Source organism: Athene noctua, chromosome 2 (genome assembly GCF_965140245.1).
Source record: "Athene noctua chromosome 2, bAthNoc1.hap1.1, whole genome shotgun sequence".
In the NCBI taxonomy this organism is placed as follows: domain Eukaryota; kingdom Metazoa; phylum Chordata; class Aves; order Strigiformes; family Strigidae; genus Athene; species Athene noctua.
Window position 1 is genome coordinate 107,380,585 of NC_134038.1, and position 18,603 is coordinate 107,399,187.

The window sequence follows — 18,603 nt, forward strand, 5'->3', positions numbered from 1 at the left end:
TTTTTTCTGCTGCTTCACCCCATAGTCTTTAAGGTTCAAGTCCAGAGAAGGATAGAGGCTAGTTTTATGTATATTTAGACTCCTATGTATTATTTCTCATGGAATTTATGTTTTATGGCAAACATATAAATGCTTTAATACCTGGGGGAGTGTATCTATGGATTTGAAACTTAATATGTGATGATATAAAATGAGTCACGGAAGTTATCTGCATCCCCTGAGGTCAATGAATATCTTGTAGTATTTTCTTCACCTCACACTAATGTGTTCTGAGACAGATACCATCCTCCTATTGTATGCTGTTGCTTTAAAGCTGAAGTATCAGTTAATGATATTAGCCCCTTCAGTAGTAAATAATAGAATAAAAAAAAAGTTATTAGATTGCTTAATGTAGCAAAGAAACCTTATTTCTTCCAGCTAGGATTTTAATATTCAGCTGCAAGAGGTATTTATTATTATCTCTATTCTTGTCATTGAAAGCTGTATTCTAAGTTCAAAATAATAACCTTTTCTTCCCCCATTGTATTGCTGGGGTTTGTATGTTTGATAAATCACTCAGGGAAACTAAAAACTAAAATAAAACTTTTTGCTTTCACTGCAATGCTTCTGCCTACAGCTCCACTTAATATTCTTATAGCAGACTGAGTCACTGCTGTGCAGGACACTGTATAACCATCTTTATTTTATCCCCAGTTTTATGCATGCCTTGCACTGCTAGTATGCTACCAATCTGCAAAACAACGAATGACAGCCAAGTGTGCAAATATATGCACATAGAAATAAAAGATCAGTTTCTGCCTCCATAATACAGACAGATGGATCAAAGAAACTTTGCTAGTTTAGAAGCTTAGGTAGTTTTGAAGAGGTTTGCATAGTAATATGGTGATACAATCTACAGAAATAATCTGTGCCTATTGCTACATTTACTAGTATGGGATTTAAATCATGCTTCTGCATAAGCACTGGGTGCTAGTGGAAACTGGAAGACATTTAACAGAAAAATTCTTATACATGTTTTCTAGATATAGATTCACAGATACGGCTTTTACAGTTCAACCCTCAGTTCTTCACCTTGGGCACACAAATGCAAATGTCATCTAATATACAGCTAAAAGGCAGAAGCCAACATATATTTTGTTGTAATTAAAAATCTAAACAGCTTCCTAAGTGATAAGGAATGTGTGGGGCTTTTTTCATTACTGAGATTTAGAGTTTATATCTGAAGTGTTATTTAAGTACAAAGTCAATTATATTCCCCAATGAGAATTTCTTCTGATGTTAGATAACCAGTCTCTAGCTAATTAAATAACTGTTCTCTGACTCATTACTTTGCTAATATCTATTTAAAACAGCCTTTTATACAACAGTTTTGTTTTTCATGTAAGTTCTTGGCTTAAAAGTAAAGACATTTTTTTACAAGCTTACAAAAATACTCATAACAGGAGTTATCAAGAAGGGAAATACGCAGATGCAACAAAAGATGGCAAAATTAGAGGGATGCGGATTAAAAGATTCAGTCTCACAAACATGCATATTTTAATATGCAGATAAATCAAAGCCAAAAAGGAACAGCTAGTCTGCTCATGAAAATGTGTTCTTCCTACATACGTCTGCTAAAGTAACTTCCGAGCTTCATCAAACAACATTTGACAAAACAAGATTAGAGAGATACAGAACTGTTCCAAAGCACATATCCACTCCAATTCTTACTCACATGAACAATCCTACTGAAGTCAGGACAAATTGTTCACATGAGTATGGTTTGTAGGAATATTTTCCAAATATGTATAGTTTTCAATTACAATGCTTGCAGATGAAGGCGAGGGCATGAACTTTAAGACAATAAAAAGGAAGAAGTCTTCTTTCACTTATATCAGTTACGCTAGTTGAGGATTAGTTGCTGCTTTTAACATCAAGTTGTGTGCCAGCTGTTGGCTGGTCACTGCAGGTTGCTTCTTCCCAAAACCTCTGGCCACTCTGTCCCACTGTCATCACCTTCCAGGGGCTTCTGGCTCTCCAGATACTTCAGGTTATTCCTGCGTTCCAGTTCTAAGGTCAAGCAGCATGGAATGGTTTTTATCCATAAGGCTAAAATTCCTTTCTCTCCCCAAACACATTACTTTGTCTAGACTTTCTATAAGGAACTTCCCTCTCCTATAGCATTCTGTGTCTTCATTTTTTCAAACAAAATATATCATGGAAGCACGCTACTGGCAAAGTAAGGACAATCTTCATTGTGAAGATTCCTTTTCCCGTTTCTTCAGGCATCAATTGTTGAGTGGACTAAAAGTCTGCCTTTGTTTAACTGATCCAGATGGTGAGTGGTGAGTGCTTCTTCAATTGCCTGGACAGGTTGGTTGATGGTAGTGATCCTGGAATTTAATAAGACCTTGAAGCAGGACAGGGAAGAACAAGCATGAACACCCAGTGTTCTGACTCCTCAGGAAACCCTTTAAACTCACTCAGAGTGTGTGTCATCCAACAAGTGCTTGCCAGAGAATGGGGCCCTTCTTTCCAGCTGTTGTATGCTGCCCTGTGAGTGTAATGCTGGCTCTGACTTCCAAAGGCAAATCAGGGATATGTGACTTGAATCCATTTAATTAAATATTATTATTTTTGTTAAGGGCTCAACTGCTGTATTTCTACTTTGCAGAACATAAAAAGTATCTTTTTTTTTTCTGCTTGCAGTATCATAATGAATTAAAAAATAATAATGCATTACTATTCAGATATATGTTTTCAAATGTGCTCACTAATCTACTTCAGGAAAAAAAAAAAGGGGGTGAATGAATTAGGCGTCTTTTCATGCTGCATGTTTTCAGTTCCTATGGAGACTTTACTAACCCTAATCCTCTCCCTTACAAATCCCTTAAGAACGCTCATAAATTTTAGAGACACAAATCTCATCTTTGGAAAATGTCAACCTTTTAAAAGGAAGCACCTTCAAAGGGCTCATTTTCAACACTACGGGTGGTCTTTTCCCACATCTGACTTCAGTGTGCATTCGCACAATGGTGAAATTAAATCTACAGATAAGTATTTATTGCTGGACAATTATTCCAATGGATCTGCCAGAATGAGTATATATTACTTCAGCGTTCAGATTTATTTGCTCATTGAACAAGGCTATATTTTGCCATGTGTATACCAAAATAAACAAACAAGAACTATAACCTAGATTCCATGTTTCTTGGACTCCATTACACAATTTACCTTGAACAAAAACAAACAGGTTATCGCTCCAATGCAGTGGACATGTTTCAAAGAAGAAGAGAAGAAGATATCAAAATCAAGGGGAACACTGGATATGGTGAATGTGATGGCATTTTTCTCTAGTTTTGTTATCACAGGATAATTTCACTTCCTTGCTTGCTGGACTTTTTTTTTTTTTTACATTAAAATTATATTCAGTCATTTCTTGCTTTATGTTTGTTTGCCTGAATACAACTGTTCTAGATACTTATTTTCCAAAGTAATCATACACTGTAGTACTGAGACCCATGTGATTCCACAAAAGTCTGTGTTCTGTCAAACTGAGTAATTAATAGTTGTACTGATTTCAATAGGATTGATAGACAGAAGGATAATTACACAAAGTTTTCACAATCACAGACCACAGCCTATTGTTTGTTCCGTCAAAGTTTTTTCCCTGCAATTGCAATGACCTTTACAGAATTAATACTAAACAATGTCTCAACAGTGTTAAGACTGAAGTGTCAATGGTGTAAAACTAGATACCTTTGCAATAGACCTTGGGTGATCAAAAACACCACTGACTCAGTTCACTTACTCAAGCAGCGCTATTAAAACACCAGGTCAGCCACATTACTATTACATTTGCATATAGTTAAGGGACACTGTGAGCGTAAAGTTATTGCCACTGATATGTACTTGATTTCAATCAGATTAAGAAAAATAAATCTAATGTTCACAAGATCTGACATTTAGAGTATGCATAATTTAATGACTATGCTAGGTTAGGCAGAAATTGAAGTTTTTAGCCAGATATTTATACATTGTAGTAGGAAGCACTACAACTACCTGGGAGCCCTAGATAATTTCTCTGCAGCTTTGAATACTTTTTGTTGTAGAAATGGAAATAATTCTGAAAATGAATTGGGGGAGAAAAAAAGGGCAGCATTAATGAAGAATAGAAAGAGATGTGTGTTCAATACCAGGACTACCAAACCAAAGAAAGGACTCCTGGAAAGCACTGGCTTTTGACTAAAGTTCTCTTATGCTGCCACAACATAAGTGAGGATAGCAGCTGTGGCAACGCAAATAGACATCAGGGCACCAGGCAGCCTCAGGATCTTTTCTTTGTCCTTGTCCCATTCTTCCGCGTTTCTGGTATGTCACATCAAGTGAAGAAATGTTGAGGGAGATTCAGACCCTCACTCAGACATCAGCACTTTGTCATCCCCTCAATGCATGTGAAGGAGTTTACAAATAATTTCAGTAAGTTACTTCACTGCAGTGACAAAGATAGGTAAAGATTCAGCCCACCTAACTCGTTAGCATCTATTTCTAGGCCCTCTAATTTAGGTTAGCCCCTAGGCTTTGGTTGTCTGTAAAATCAAACAACAAAGAGATGGGTATTATCAGAAATTTAGACCCCCCTGTTCGTCAGGTATAAAGGGAGTTGGCTGGACTCTTATCTGAAGCATTTTCAGCCTATAAGGGACCTAAAGATAGATGGGATAAATCCAAATCCAAATGCAGGTATTTATCATCTAGAGAGACATGTGGAAAATATTTGACTTCTCATTATCTGTTTTGTCTGTTTGTAAATCATGCAGAACTCTTTTAAACATGTGGGGTTTGTTATTCTTATTGTCTTAAATAAAAACTCTGTGATTCTATTTTATTTGTAAGGATGTTGACAAGAAATCAATGCAAATATCCCAGCAACAGTGGCTGGGGTCCAGAAAAATAACTGTCCATGGATAAGTAGGAGGACAATAAGACTTCATTAAAGAAAATTTCAGTTCCAGGCTAGAAAGATAGTTGTAAAAACAGGGAATGAAGAACAGACTTTTTAAATGGCCAATGCTTTGTCAGCCTTGTTTCAGTAAAACTTGTATGTATCACATGTTTGTGCCCACAGTGGCACTCACAAATGTCTTATATAAATAGTAGGGTCCCTTGCCGAGCGCATCTACATGACACACTACCTACTGCATACCCATTACTGAAAATAAGTGGAAAATTAAAACCAACCATCAGTTTCCATTTTGCACATGCATATTTTTGTTGTTGGTTTCTTAAACAAGATGGTTAAAATACTCTTTCTAAACCTCCCCCTCTGCAACCCCACCAATGAACTGGCTTGAATCCAGTCCATCTGACTAAGGCGCCTGTTTAGCAGACATATTTCCCAGTGAAGAAGGTTATAGGAAGGACGTTCCACGGGGCAAGTAAACAGGTGAGGTGCCAGAAGACAGAGCATGTGTGCTGCATTTACGAATTCAAGTAGGTCTTGTTGTAGCACAGAGTGTGCTGGTTTCATCAAAAGGACCAAAGATAATATTTCCCATCTGTGGAATTTTAATGAATAAATTCTGTTTATTTATGCTCTCTCTCTTTTTAAAAAGAAATAGGAAAAAACAGCTTAACTTCTTTGTCAATGCCATGTTCTCTCTTTATTTTCAGAAATGTAAGAGCTAAAAAGCATCAGTCTGATGCTTGAAATGCTGACAGCTCAGGCAGAGACTTGGACAATGTCAAAAATCAGAGTAGGGTAAGTTTGGGAGGGAGGTCAGATGGTAGGAGGTTTAACTGCTATAGCAGGACAGGTTAAAAGCAGGAAAGAATCAATGAGGACAAAGAAAAATAAAAGTTCAAAAGAGACAAGTAACCTTGAATAATTCCATTACTTCATGTACAACAGCACATACCTAAAGCGGTTTTAAAAAGCATTTCAGAAGGAAGGTCAAGTTCATCAGCCAGTATCATACTAACTTTAGAATGAGAGATTCAGAACATCTGTGCTCTCTTCCCAGTTCAGACACTAGTTTATTGGATGACTTATTGGGACAAGCACTTCAACTTCTGTTTGTCTGTTATCTCCCCTGAAAAATATATTACTTTCCTCTTTTGCAAAGCACAGATCTATTCATTTATTCATATAAATGCTAGATACTATTATTGTTATAATTATTATTATCATTATTAATGATAATAGTAGTATCTTTTACCTTTTTCAGATGAGAATGCAGATTATGTTTCTCTTTTGTTGTTGTTAGTCTCTTAAATGATCTGGTATAAATATGAGGAGCATCTGTTTCCATCTGCTTTTATTTAAACATCGCAATAAGTTTTGAAAAGAGCATTTCATCATTCAAAGTTTTTTCACCTGCAACTTCAATGTGACATTTAGGTCAAAGACTCTGACCCAAATGCAGCGACTTTCTCACTCACGACTGCTATAATTGGCCCTGCCCGCTTCTGTGCCTCACCCCTTTCTCAGAGGTCTTGTCCCTGTTGAAGAATCAACTCAGGCTTCCCTGAAATTAATGCTAAACTGTTGCATGTTGCAGCCCAGCAAACAGAGCAAAACCTGCACCAATTTTATGTGGACTGACCAGCTTTTGAAAATGTTTCTATTGTTTTAAGAGCGCTAAAGAAATCCCAGGAAACCTAAAATCTGAATTTAGGCTTCTTAGCTAAATGCTAATGCAAGATCAGATAGAATTAATAAGGCTTAGCTCAAATAAAAGAAATCCAAAGATGTGTAACTTGACTACCAAAAAGTAGCAGAATTGGACTTTTAGCTTTTTTGTATTAAAATACGGAATCTCACTATGAAACTAAGTGTTTGCGTATGAAATAAATTGAATGAATCCATCTGTCATCATGAAGCAATTTGCAACAAGTAATCACATTACAAAAATATACTGAGTATGGTGATATGTTAGGACTAAGAGTGATGATTAGACATTAACAATTCCAGACAAATTACATGAAGCACACATTTTTCTAATCAGCAGAGATAACACATTCATCATGATCCACTGAAAGAGATTAATGGATCAGCAACAGAGGGCAATCACTGGAGAAACAGGGACTGATCATTTTGGTTTGATTTGCTACTGTTGAAGTTTGACAGAAGGCTTAATTCAGTTGTCATGCCCTCATGATATTTTCATGATATTTAAGAAGACATTGCCAAGGAAATTGTGGATTATATACAAATACTCCACATATTAGACAGGGGAGACAAAATTGTATAGAAAATTTTCTCCATGTGGATTCACTGCATCTAGCCTGGAATCTTGCATATCTCTTCCTAAATGCGTTAGTAAGTTGGAAGAAGTCTAGAGTAAAGCAACAAAAATAAGCTTTGGACAGGATGTACTAATGAAAAAGGGAGGAACTGTTACATCAGCTTGCAAATGTCTAGCGGATGGGGATGAATTGTTTAGGGGGCAGGCTGGATTAGAAATAAGAATGATAATCAGAGGAAACTAAGTAAATAATCAGTCATATTTAATATTAGTATATCCAAAGCACAAGTTTTGTAGTAAATATGAAAAGCTCCACATTCGCAGGCACATGCAAATATGTATTTGCACTTCCTCATATTTTAAAGTAGAGGTGTGTGAGAAAAAAGGTAAGATCACAGTTATATGCATTACAATCAACTAATAAACGGCCATCTGAAAAAAAGGCAGGAACTTCACGGACACTTTCTTTTTTAAAAGAAAGTCTAATATATAACAGGACATAAAAATATCCTGAATTATCCCCTGAGAGATTGGCTGGATATGACCTAAAGGGAGTTTTCCAGCTCTAATGTCTATGATTCACCATATATCATGCTCAGGATTTTCTTACTCCTGGAAACAAAAAGAAAACCAACCAAAAATGACAGTCCTTTTCCATTACTGGTTTCAGTTACCATCCTCATAGCCACAATGTAATTGGATGCTGAATCCACTTACTGAAACACTGAGAGGAAGAAAAGAGTCAGTTTGAAAGGCAAATGCTATTCTCAGTTCCACTACTGCAAACTATCAGTGACATTTATTTGCTTAAAATTCTTCTAAACTTCTATCTTTCTAACAGAAAGCAAAATCTGGACCCTCATGATGAAGCCACAGTGGAGACTCTCCAGATGAGGCCAAAGTCCACCAGAATCTGAGTTTTGTCCCAGTCCTAAAGCAAGCATTACAGCATGTGCTGGGACATAAAAACTGAAATGCGGAGCAGTCACAGACGTTCTTAATAAAAAGCAAGACAATTTGCATCAGATGCCTAACTACTCTAGACTGAAAAAAGAGGAAACTGCATCTACTGGAGTTTCTGTAACTGATTATGAGTCACTAGCTTGGAAAACAGATCACTGCTCATGAGTCCAGCTCCCATGTGAGAGCACAGTAGTACAAGAAAGAGACCCCACTCCATTGTATAATTTGCAGAATAAATGGAAGATGGTGTCAGATTTTCTGGGTAACTTTTTATTTTATTTTTAGAGGGCAGATGGGGAAGAAACAGCTCTTACCTGCATTGACCTCACTTACATTTTGCTACCATTTTCCTCACTAGAGAACGGAAAAAATGCTACAGTGGTGCATAACCATTTTTGAGGTTTTAAATGTTACACTGTTTATAGAAAAGGACAAGGAGCTTGAACTAGACACAGAAGCTAATTTATTTTTAGTTCAGTTTTTTCAGAATTAATCTGATTTGGATACACTGATATGCTGTCTTGACTGAATTTAAGCCTTATAATCTTGTGAATATTGTCAATATTTGAGTTAATTAATAACAAAATTATAATTTTTCAGTAGTAGGAAAATGTAACTGGCTTTAGCCATACAGGGAACAAGTAAAATCAAGCTTTATTTTCAGTAACACATTTATATTAGATGAGTACAAACAAATTCTTTGCTAATCAATTTCAAATATTTTATGGAGGCACTGACTGCAAATCCAGATGGGACTGTTACAATTATCTAATCTAGTGTCTAACACAAGCAAGAGAATTTCAAATAATACCTTTGCATTAGACACATGATTGTCTGTTTAAGATAGAACATGTCTTTAGGAAAGATGTCTATCTCGACAACAATATCTGTTGACGGAGAACCAGTAAAATCCTCATAAAAGTTTTTTCCAGAGGTAAATTAATGGCTGTCACTTCTTTGAAATTTTTAATCTCTCTTTTAATTTTCATGATGACGAAATACTGATTTCAAAGACATGTTAAAGGGAACGTTCTGATTATGTTGTCAGATATTTTAATTGTCTATTATTTTTTTGGCCACTACTGCTGACCACCATTACAGCACAGAGTGTAGGATTCAATCCATCACATGAAAACACACAGAAAACTGAATACTTAGGATGAGTTTCAGAGCCAGATTCAGTTGCTTACATATAAATGACTAATATACAGGTCTCCACATGTGAACTGGGTGTCTCAACTCCACTATAATCAGTGGAGATCTAGTGAATAGAGTCAGGGGAGCTTGTTCAGCTCAGCCTAGAATACACAATTATGTTTAGTCAGCTCAACAGATTTCAGCTCCACAGACTGAACTGAGCAGGTCCTAGTTTACATACACAGATCTATACAGTAGCCACTTAAATAGAAGTGTGTTAGTCTTATAAACTGACACCCACTCCCGATCAGTTAGAAAATGACACAGGTATCTAAGATTTGAGATGCTGTAGACTACCCAAGTCATTACCAAGGGGTAACACAGAACCTACATCCCGAAGGGAGACGACATTCTGACTTTGGGTGTCTAAAACAGCACTAGATGCCTCTGAGTGAGCAACTGAATCAAGACCATAATTTCTTAGCTGCTATACTCTCTCCAAGCTAATTTTAAATTTCATTGTTTCCTTTTTAATTAAAATCAGAAGAATGGAAAGCATACCTGACAAACATCATAGTGCTCGAAGAGAGAGAGCAAACCAATATCACTGCGGCTTGTAATACCTTTCAAAATTGTAATATTGCCATTTCCAGAGTCCAGCTCTATCACATTGTTGAAAACATTGGACACAGCTTTGCCAGTCAAAAGCAAGTTCACCAATTCCTGTTTGTGACATGGTTAAAAAAAAAAAAAAAAAAAAAGAAGTAGTTAAACATCTTGTCTCTACTAGATACCACTACAAGACTGATTCGGGATCAATAAATTTACATGTGTACCAGATCCTTAAATTATGTGGTGGCTTTAACTTTAGGGTTAGGATGAGGATTGCTTATTAAATGTTTTCCAGATATTTTGGGGAAAGTCTACTCCCAAAGTAAAATAAGGAAATATTAGCACAGTTTTCAAAGTTCACCTTTCCAGAGGCAAAATGCTGACAATCAACTTACTCTTACATTCAACTCTTAACCTTCTCATATTATTGTTGGGTTTTTTAATTTAAAACATTTTGGTGTCCCTTTTTCTCTACAACGAAAGCTACAGCATGAATGATATAAATTAAAAGCCTGTATAGTATTATCTGATATTTCTGCATGTGCTTAGTGATTTATTTTGTACATTGGACAAGATTTGTTAAAAGATTTTTTTTCCTCAGATTACTTCTGGATGAACTTAAGTCTCATTCAGTAAGACATTCATGCATATGGCTTCACATCTGGTCCATATCACTAATGTACTCATACTTACTGTAGCAGATTGTTTATTATTTCTTCTCCAATTGAACTAGAAATACGGGTGTGTCAGAGGCTAAATACATGTGAGACAGTGGGTGTCTGTGCATGTGCACATGTGAGTGTGCATAAAGTTCAAGAAATGGAGACACTAGTCATTTTGTTTAGCATAAGATCCCACGAGTGCCTTCTAGGGTGTAACAGCAAGTAACAATATGTAGCAGCAGACTGCTTACAGCAGTGAACCAGCTAACTATTAATAAATAACATATGTCAAAAAACGAGGGGAATAACAAGAAGAAAGTTTCCAGAAAAAATAATTCAAATTACTGTGCCCAAAGACATGAATAACACTGGTATTGCCAGTTTGGCACATTGATGTATGCTTTTAAAAATAATGCACACATTTATAGCCCCGTGTTTCTCTGGAAGGACTCTTCAAAGTTTGTAGGTTCTTACCGATGTTTTTAGCGTTTCTAATCCATCCATGATGTTCCACCACCTTCTTGAGGAATCATCACATAACACAGTATAAAAGTCCTCCCGCAACAGTACAAGAGAAGAACATGAAGCTTGCCTTTTTCGGCCAAAGTGGCAGCATATTTAACGGCTGTGGACCATATTCAGATCATCCAACTGCATATGTCACAGCTTTGGGGGAATCTGTCTCAGAATTTTGGGATCTACATTCCACCTACATGTCCAAGGCAAAGCATTTCCAACTGACTGGATGCCTCTGCAGGTCTACAGCCAGCCAGTGGGAGACATTTGGTACAGGACATGAGCTGGAATTTAGACTACATGAAGCTGTGGTCCTAGGTGTCAGACAGCAATTCAGACTGCTTGTTTTCAAGCACCAAAGGCCTTTTAGACATGTATATCATAAGTCAGCCTGATATACATGCTTGAAGCACCAGTTAGCTTCAGTCAGCATCAGCTCAGTTAGCTGGGCAGTGACCACTCACAGAGGATCTGTATGACTGGACATGCAACATCAGTTGCCTTTCTGAAATGGCAGGGACAAAACTCAGCTTGCAGACTCAGTGGTATTTCAGCTCTAACATCAACTAAGGAGTTCAAAAGAGGCAGATGAGAGGAGTATGAGGACATTCACACAAACGCAGAACAGAAAACCAGGCCAAAAAGCAGAGGCTCTGTAAGCAACAAGAATATGTCAAAACACAAGAAAAAGAAGAAAGGATGAAAGTGCTTGACATTATGGGGAAAAAGGAAAAACATAAGGAACTTTAAGAATCAGAGGTCAGTTCACAGCTCTGCATGCAGAAGTGTATGACATACCCAAGACTGCACACTTAACTTACCTGAGTACAATAGCCATGGCTGCCAATCAGCCTGTTTGTAAGCACATCAAAATCATTGCGCACCCTGAAAAGGAGTGGAGAATACAATTAAATTCAAATACAACTGTTTCTTTTCATCAGATTTAACACCTCTAAATCTTGGGGGGGAAAAAACTGTTTCCCAACCATAAATATAGCTCTTCATTTTGGAATCTTTTCAAGGTAATTTTTTTCATGGCAAAAAAATGTGTATGTAACCTGTGGCAAGCAAAGGTTTGTTAGAGCTAGACTAAAGAAAACAGCTGTAGAGGAGAAAAGAATATATTGTCACAACTAGCTAGAACTTTAGAAATTAGAACTACTGGACTACTTGTTTTACAGAATTACAGAATCACAGAATGTCTGAGGTTGGAAGGGACCCCTGGATGTCACCTTGGCCAAACTCCTGCTCAAGCAGGGTTACCCAGAGCCAGGTGCCCAGGACCATGCCTAGATGTCATTTTGAATATCTCTAAGGAGGTAGACTCCACAACCTGCCAAGGCAACCTATGCCAGTACTCAGATAAGATGTTCTCACAAAGGCATGTATTTGTTATTCCTATCAATACTTGGAATATACCCACAAATTGAAGATGATATAATCTATACACTATATTGTCCATGAAAAGAAGAACAAAAGAAAGAAATTAAAAACCTCTACCTGTGTACACATATCTAATAACACTGTGTGGTGCCTTCTTATATTTTATGACATCAAAGAGAAAAGTATGTGCAATTGCATTATTGATAATTATGGAGTAATATCTCCCCAAACTAAGTTCCCTCTCCCATAACTCCTGGAATTATTGAATTAGCAATTGGTTAATGACCTAAAAAATAAAGGCTGTAACTGTGATAATTCTTATCCTGCAGACCTTATGTAACTGCAAACATTATTGTATACATAAATGTCTAATCTAGTTTTGAGAAAAAACAGTGTACTATATTCTGGGACAGCTATGGCAGTGAACTCCACAGATTAATTCTATGGTTCATAAAAAAATCTATTTCCCTTCATTATAAAACATGTGAATCTCAATTGTTTTAGCTACATCCTTATTTTGGTACTGTTACAAAGGTAGAGAGAATGCCTGAATGATCATCAATTAAAACTCAGTTATTCTATACACATCTGTACTTCTCACTCTCATTTGACTTGTAAAATCTTCTATGCACCCAAATATTCATGTTTCCTGGCAATTAGCACATTTATTTTTCAAAAAATAAAATATTTTGTTTGTGATAAAGAGTTGAACTGATGTGGTTAGAGTAGTGCTAGCTAGAAATTTCCCTTCAACATTGCTATACAAGCTCTGTTAAAAATTTTATGTCTTAAGTAAAAAGCTGGGACATTCCCTGTCTTCATCCCAAACTTTACAAGATTATTTTCTCATGGGATTTCTTTGAATGTCAAAGTCATAATGTAATACATACTTTATAAGATTTACAGCCACAATGATACTTAAAATAATTCAAATCAAGTCATAGCCATTGAATCACAGTTCCTTTTTCAAAAAATTTATTTTAAAGATAATTTTCAAGTTAGTCTCAATCATAACAAAGTGCCACAATAACATCTCTTGCTAGTGTGAAATCAAAGAAAAGAGTACGGAAAGTGTACCCGTGATATAGAAAATTCTCTCATGCAACACTGAAGGAATGGATGAGGTGATAATCATCTTTGGATTTTGGCCATTTTTTAGTTTTAGAAACAGTTTCACTTGAAAACGCCATAGCCTTGTTTGAAATGAGTAGACTATACAATATGCGTCAGTTAGGGACGATGGGACATACGACAAAGACAATAGGAGGAAGTTCTAATTTCATCTGTAGGTACAAACAATATGGGAGTTTAGAGGTGTATCTCAGATTTTCAAGAAGAACATCTGCCTTTCAAATCATCTCTGCTAATGAGGAAACAAACATCAGGCATATAGCTATGAGATTTACACCTATTCTAAATGGTTTTAAGATTATCATTTATACCTGACAAAGACTTACCATCTACTGTGCAGGTGTATTTACTGTGTTATATTAAAAGGAGTCAGTTTTTAAGTGCAAGTACACTTCATGCATTGTAAAAGTGTCAGATGACTATAATAATGTGTTTTGTTTTCTGCCAGGCTGTGAAGACATACATTTATGACAAGCAAATCTGCAGCATTTGTTCATTCTGGTGTCTTGGCTATCAGATGTCAAAACAGATATAATGAATAAATCATTACTACCAATATTACTTTGTCCCTACATGGCATTTTCCATTTATATTTTTTAATCACTTTAAAACAGAAAACTCCATTAATTTTAAGCCAGAATACTTTTAAGAATCCCCACTGTCATCAGACAATAAAGTAGTCTTGACTCTACTGAATCTCTCCTTCTTAATTTACAACTCAGTGCACTGCATGCTGCTTTGAAAGAATCACAGGTCAGTAGAAAGACACTACCAAAGAGAACAGTGGTAATCATAAATATTTCCTCCTCATGCAATATTATCAGTATTTTCCAGTATGTCTAACTGGAGAGTGAGCTATGAGTATGTTGACTGCTGGCACAAAATAGTGGTTTGCCTCACCTGTAATACTGTAAAGTCTGTGAAAAAAAAAATGCAATCAGAGAGCAAGATACTGATTTTTAAAATCTCTTGGACAAATACTTACAATTAAGCATGTTTTAAAATATGCTTAAACTCAGTTTTCAGCAGGAATCATTTCCTGAGTTGATACCTGACCAAAAAGGTGAAAATGAGATCTGCTAAATTTCAGGTCAATCTGTATGATCTCCCAGGTTGATTTTTATTTTTAGTTGTACTGTGTGTAAAGTAATGTGGCTTACATGTGTACTGAAACCAGGGAGGAGTGAGTTTGAATTCTCTGTGGAAGGGAGTGAAGCTGTGTCTTCTGCTAAGAAAGAAGCAGCCTGTTGAGATGAGAGATACAGCAGCAAACACACTCAGATCAACATCCTTCCTAATGTGATCAAAGTTATAGTTTCAACTTTTGTTTTAGTTTTTTGCCCTGGGACCCCTGAATTGCTGCATTCTGCATTCAGCAGTGCTGGAATTGCTTAGTCCAGCTTTTCTGATAATTTGACAAAATGTGGATGTGTTTTTTATATGCTCATAGAACCTAAATAACATGGCAAAACTCATCTCCACATAGTTTAAGAATTTTATATTATTATTTTTAAAAATATTTCTGTTTAATTTTTTTTTTTTTTTTTTTTTCCCCAGAACAGGGTGATCAGTGTGAGGTACCTATATTCTGGGGCTTAACTGTCTTTTCATTCAGCATGCAACCAAATTTTTTTTTCTCACATTATTATTGCATAAAATGAATATCATTATGTGGCAAAACCAAAAGATGTGTAAGGTCGCTTCAGACCAGATATCTGCTTTACAGCAACTGCAGAAATCAACAAAATGCATCTCATGTGAATTATACATATTTTTTCATGTTTTCTAATTCTGCTGATTTTAGGGCACAAATGCCTGAAATAGCCTTTTCAAAAAATATCATTACATATTATAAAACTCATTTTCTTTCCATGCTCCTGTTGGTGATTCTGTGTTAGTCTTCAGTCTTGTTGAAATTGTTAGTTATAAATAAAACATTTATTAAGGATGTAAAGTACTGAAAATGAATAGATGTTCTGAGCCAAACCTTTGACTGCTCTGAATTGCCACAGACATACTGACATAACTTGCTGACTTCAGGGTAGCCACGACAGTTCTTAGTAGGAATCTGCCTCATGTTTTCAATCTATTCATCCATTCTGGGTTATACAAATTATAAAAAACAATTCTAAGAGTTTAAGACAGATGGACAAAAATGCCAGAGTTAGAAGAAACTGTAATGGCAGTATAAACCTAGCAACTGATAAAATAAATTACAGTGATCTTTATGGACTCTACTGAAGTTTTAGAAGTGCATAAATACAAAACCAAAATATAAATATTTTTAGCACTGGACGCTACAATATAACACAATCTGTAATCAGATTAACTTTTTCTTAGCAAATAACACTGAGTAAGATAAATAAGACATTTTAAAAATGCTTCATATACACATTAATTCTCAATTTACTTCTAGGAAATTTCTTGCCAAGTCTTAAATGGAGAACATCTGAGCAATGAATATTAAATACGGAAGTCACATAGAAACTGTAACACTAGGAATAACTCCAGACTATCGAAATGTGACTTAGTTCATGTCAGTTATTTACTCTAGACATTGTTTGGGTTGATAGCAGAACAAAACAAAAAAATATAAAACAAATAATGTTTCGTTAAAGTAAGTGCTAGCTGGTTTACAGTCCTTCACTCTGTGGCAAAGCTGTAATAGAAAATTGGTGACCTCACTTTGTTCATGGCAACAGACAGTTATATTAACAAACACACAATTACAAGTCTACTCTGAAAATAGAATTTGGGTTGGGAGGGAGAAAAACTTGTCTTCAAGCGTAAGAATTTCAAATAATTACAATGGGGATGTGGAAAATGACAGGATGGGTGACTGGCTTATTGTGTAAACGTTCCACAATATTTTTTTTTTTTTATACTAGCACACTGCAAAGGTTTCAAATGAATGTTCAGAAAAGAAGGGAAGAGCCCTTCTGAAAAAAAAAGGAAAAAAAAAAGATTGCTGTTTGGGATTCAAACCAGTGAAAGCAAGGAAGTGGCTTCATTCTTTATTTATCAGTTTTTTCATGTACCTGCTAATTTCCCAAAGTTCTTAAAATGTACCTGTACTGAGGTACATTTAATCATCAGCTCTGCTGCTACAGGGTGCTGACATACTATAGGAAATATTTATATTTCACAAATGATCTGATATGAAAAGTAACTACTCTAATTGCACATTCAACCAACTATTTCATTTTTTAAAATAAATTATCTTTCTTATTGAATGCAGCATGTCTTCCTCAGAGCAACACATTAAGCGAAGATACTAAACCTGGATCTGCTTAACCATGTTGACTTTAAGTTTAGCAGACAGTTGAATAGCACACAGTATGAGAGTACACTGGCTGAAATTTAGCAAAAATATGACTGGTTTTGATACTGCTCTACTTTGTAGTAGAATCACACTTAGTCTTTCACATCTTTGGATTCTTTAATAAATATACTTTATCTCCCTAAAATCAAGAGTTCATTTCTGTAAAATTGATTTTCTGAAAGAAAAGCTAAAAACAAGATTGGGAAGATGACAAAGCTAATGAATCACTCAGGGATGGGCTTCATATCACTAACTTTCCTATATCTAAAGATGGACACATAAACATCAGCTAATCACTCTGGGCTTCTTGTACATGGAGGGAAACAGGTACATCCCAGAGGTAATTTATGTGACCTTGCTTAGATAATTTTCAGAGTAGTAGAAACTCTACTGGAAAATGCCTTTTCACATCTGATGAACATAAAGAAAACCTGCCAAGACTTGGGTATGGCCATCTAATTGCTATATACAAGGGACTGGACAGATAAATCATACTCACAAATATGCCAGTACTACAGACAGGCTGAGTATATCTTTTTTTAGATTACAAGCCATGAAATAAGGTTGCTACAGAAATGACAGTACCCTGCAGCCAGCCTTGAAAAAGACTCCTCAATTAGAGAAGCCAATTTAAAGCAATGCATGAACTATTGTTCTTCTTATCTGTTTCAGATAGTCACTTTATAAAAAATTTAGCTCAACAGTAACGAATTTGAGCATTTAGATATAGTGGAATGAGAGAAAGTTCAGATGGTCAGAAGAAACTGTCAAGATATGGAGCAGCTTTCCTGTGAGAAGAGACTACACAGACGAGGACCGTTTCACTACAAAAGGACACAACTGATGGACTGCAACAGAAGTTTAAAAACTCAATGGTAAGGAGATGATTAAGGAACATTTACTCACTACTTTTCATAACATGAACTAGGCAGCACTCTGTAGACTTACTGGGCAACAAGTTCAAGCAAACAAAAGTAAGAAGTCTTTCGCAAAGCACATAACTAGATTGGGGAACTCACTGCCACAGGATGTTGTGAAGGCCAAAAGAATTAAAGGGTTCAAAAAGGTTTTAGAAAAATTCATGGAGGATAGGTTCATCAAGGGCTAATAAACTCAACAGTCCGGATGCAACTTCCAGCTTAGGAAGTCTCTGAATTACTGACTATCGGAAACATGGAGAATATACCAGCAGAATAATTGCTCTATATTCACCCTAATACTTAAACAGCTTTCTTCAGCAGCCACAGCTTTCCACTATCAAAGACAGGCTATAGGTTAGATGGACCTTTCCTTTGATCCTATACAGACAGTCTTATGGAACTGATGGGCAAACAAATCCACATCTCTCAGATACTCCTCAGAAGAGTACTCATATTAGGCATGGTGTGGACTACAGCCATATGCCATACTGGAATAAAGTAGAGTTGTGGAAAGGGGCAAGCTGAAGTTCTCTGCATCTGGCATATAAAATTCAGTGATTCCAGTTACTCTCTATCACAGAAAACCGTATTTCTTAGTCACTTTCTTGGCTTTCCATGTTTTCCTCAGTGGTAGCTTAGGAACCTGAAATCTAGATGCACTTTGACTAGGTTCACTGAGTCACAGGCTAAGTTTACTGATACATTTTCATCTTGTAATAATATTGTTCTTT

General features: G+C 36.0%; 1 protein-coding gene across 2 annotated transcripts in view; it reads right to left on the bottom strand.

Annotated features, from left to right (window-relative positions):
• Positions 1–18,603, bottom strand: part of MINDY4 (MINDY lysine 48 deubiquitinase 4) — an 86,254-nt gene that overhangs the window by 17,169 nt on the left and 50,482 nt on the right. For both annotated transcript variants that reach the window (XM_074899831.1, XM_074899830.1), the window contains 2 exons: positions 11,938–12,001; positions 9,888–10,049 (listed from right to left, as the gene is read on the bottom strand). In XM_074899831.1, the coding sequence (XP_074755932.1) occupies positions 9,888–10,049; positions 11,938–12,001 (226 nt within the window). The remainder of the gene's footprint in view (positions 1–9,887; positions 10,050–11,937; positions 12,002–18,603) is intronic.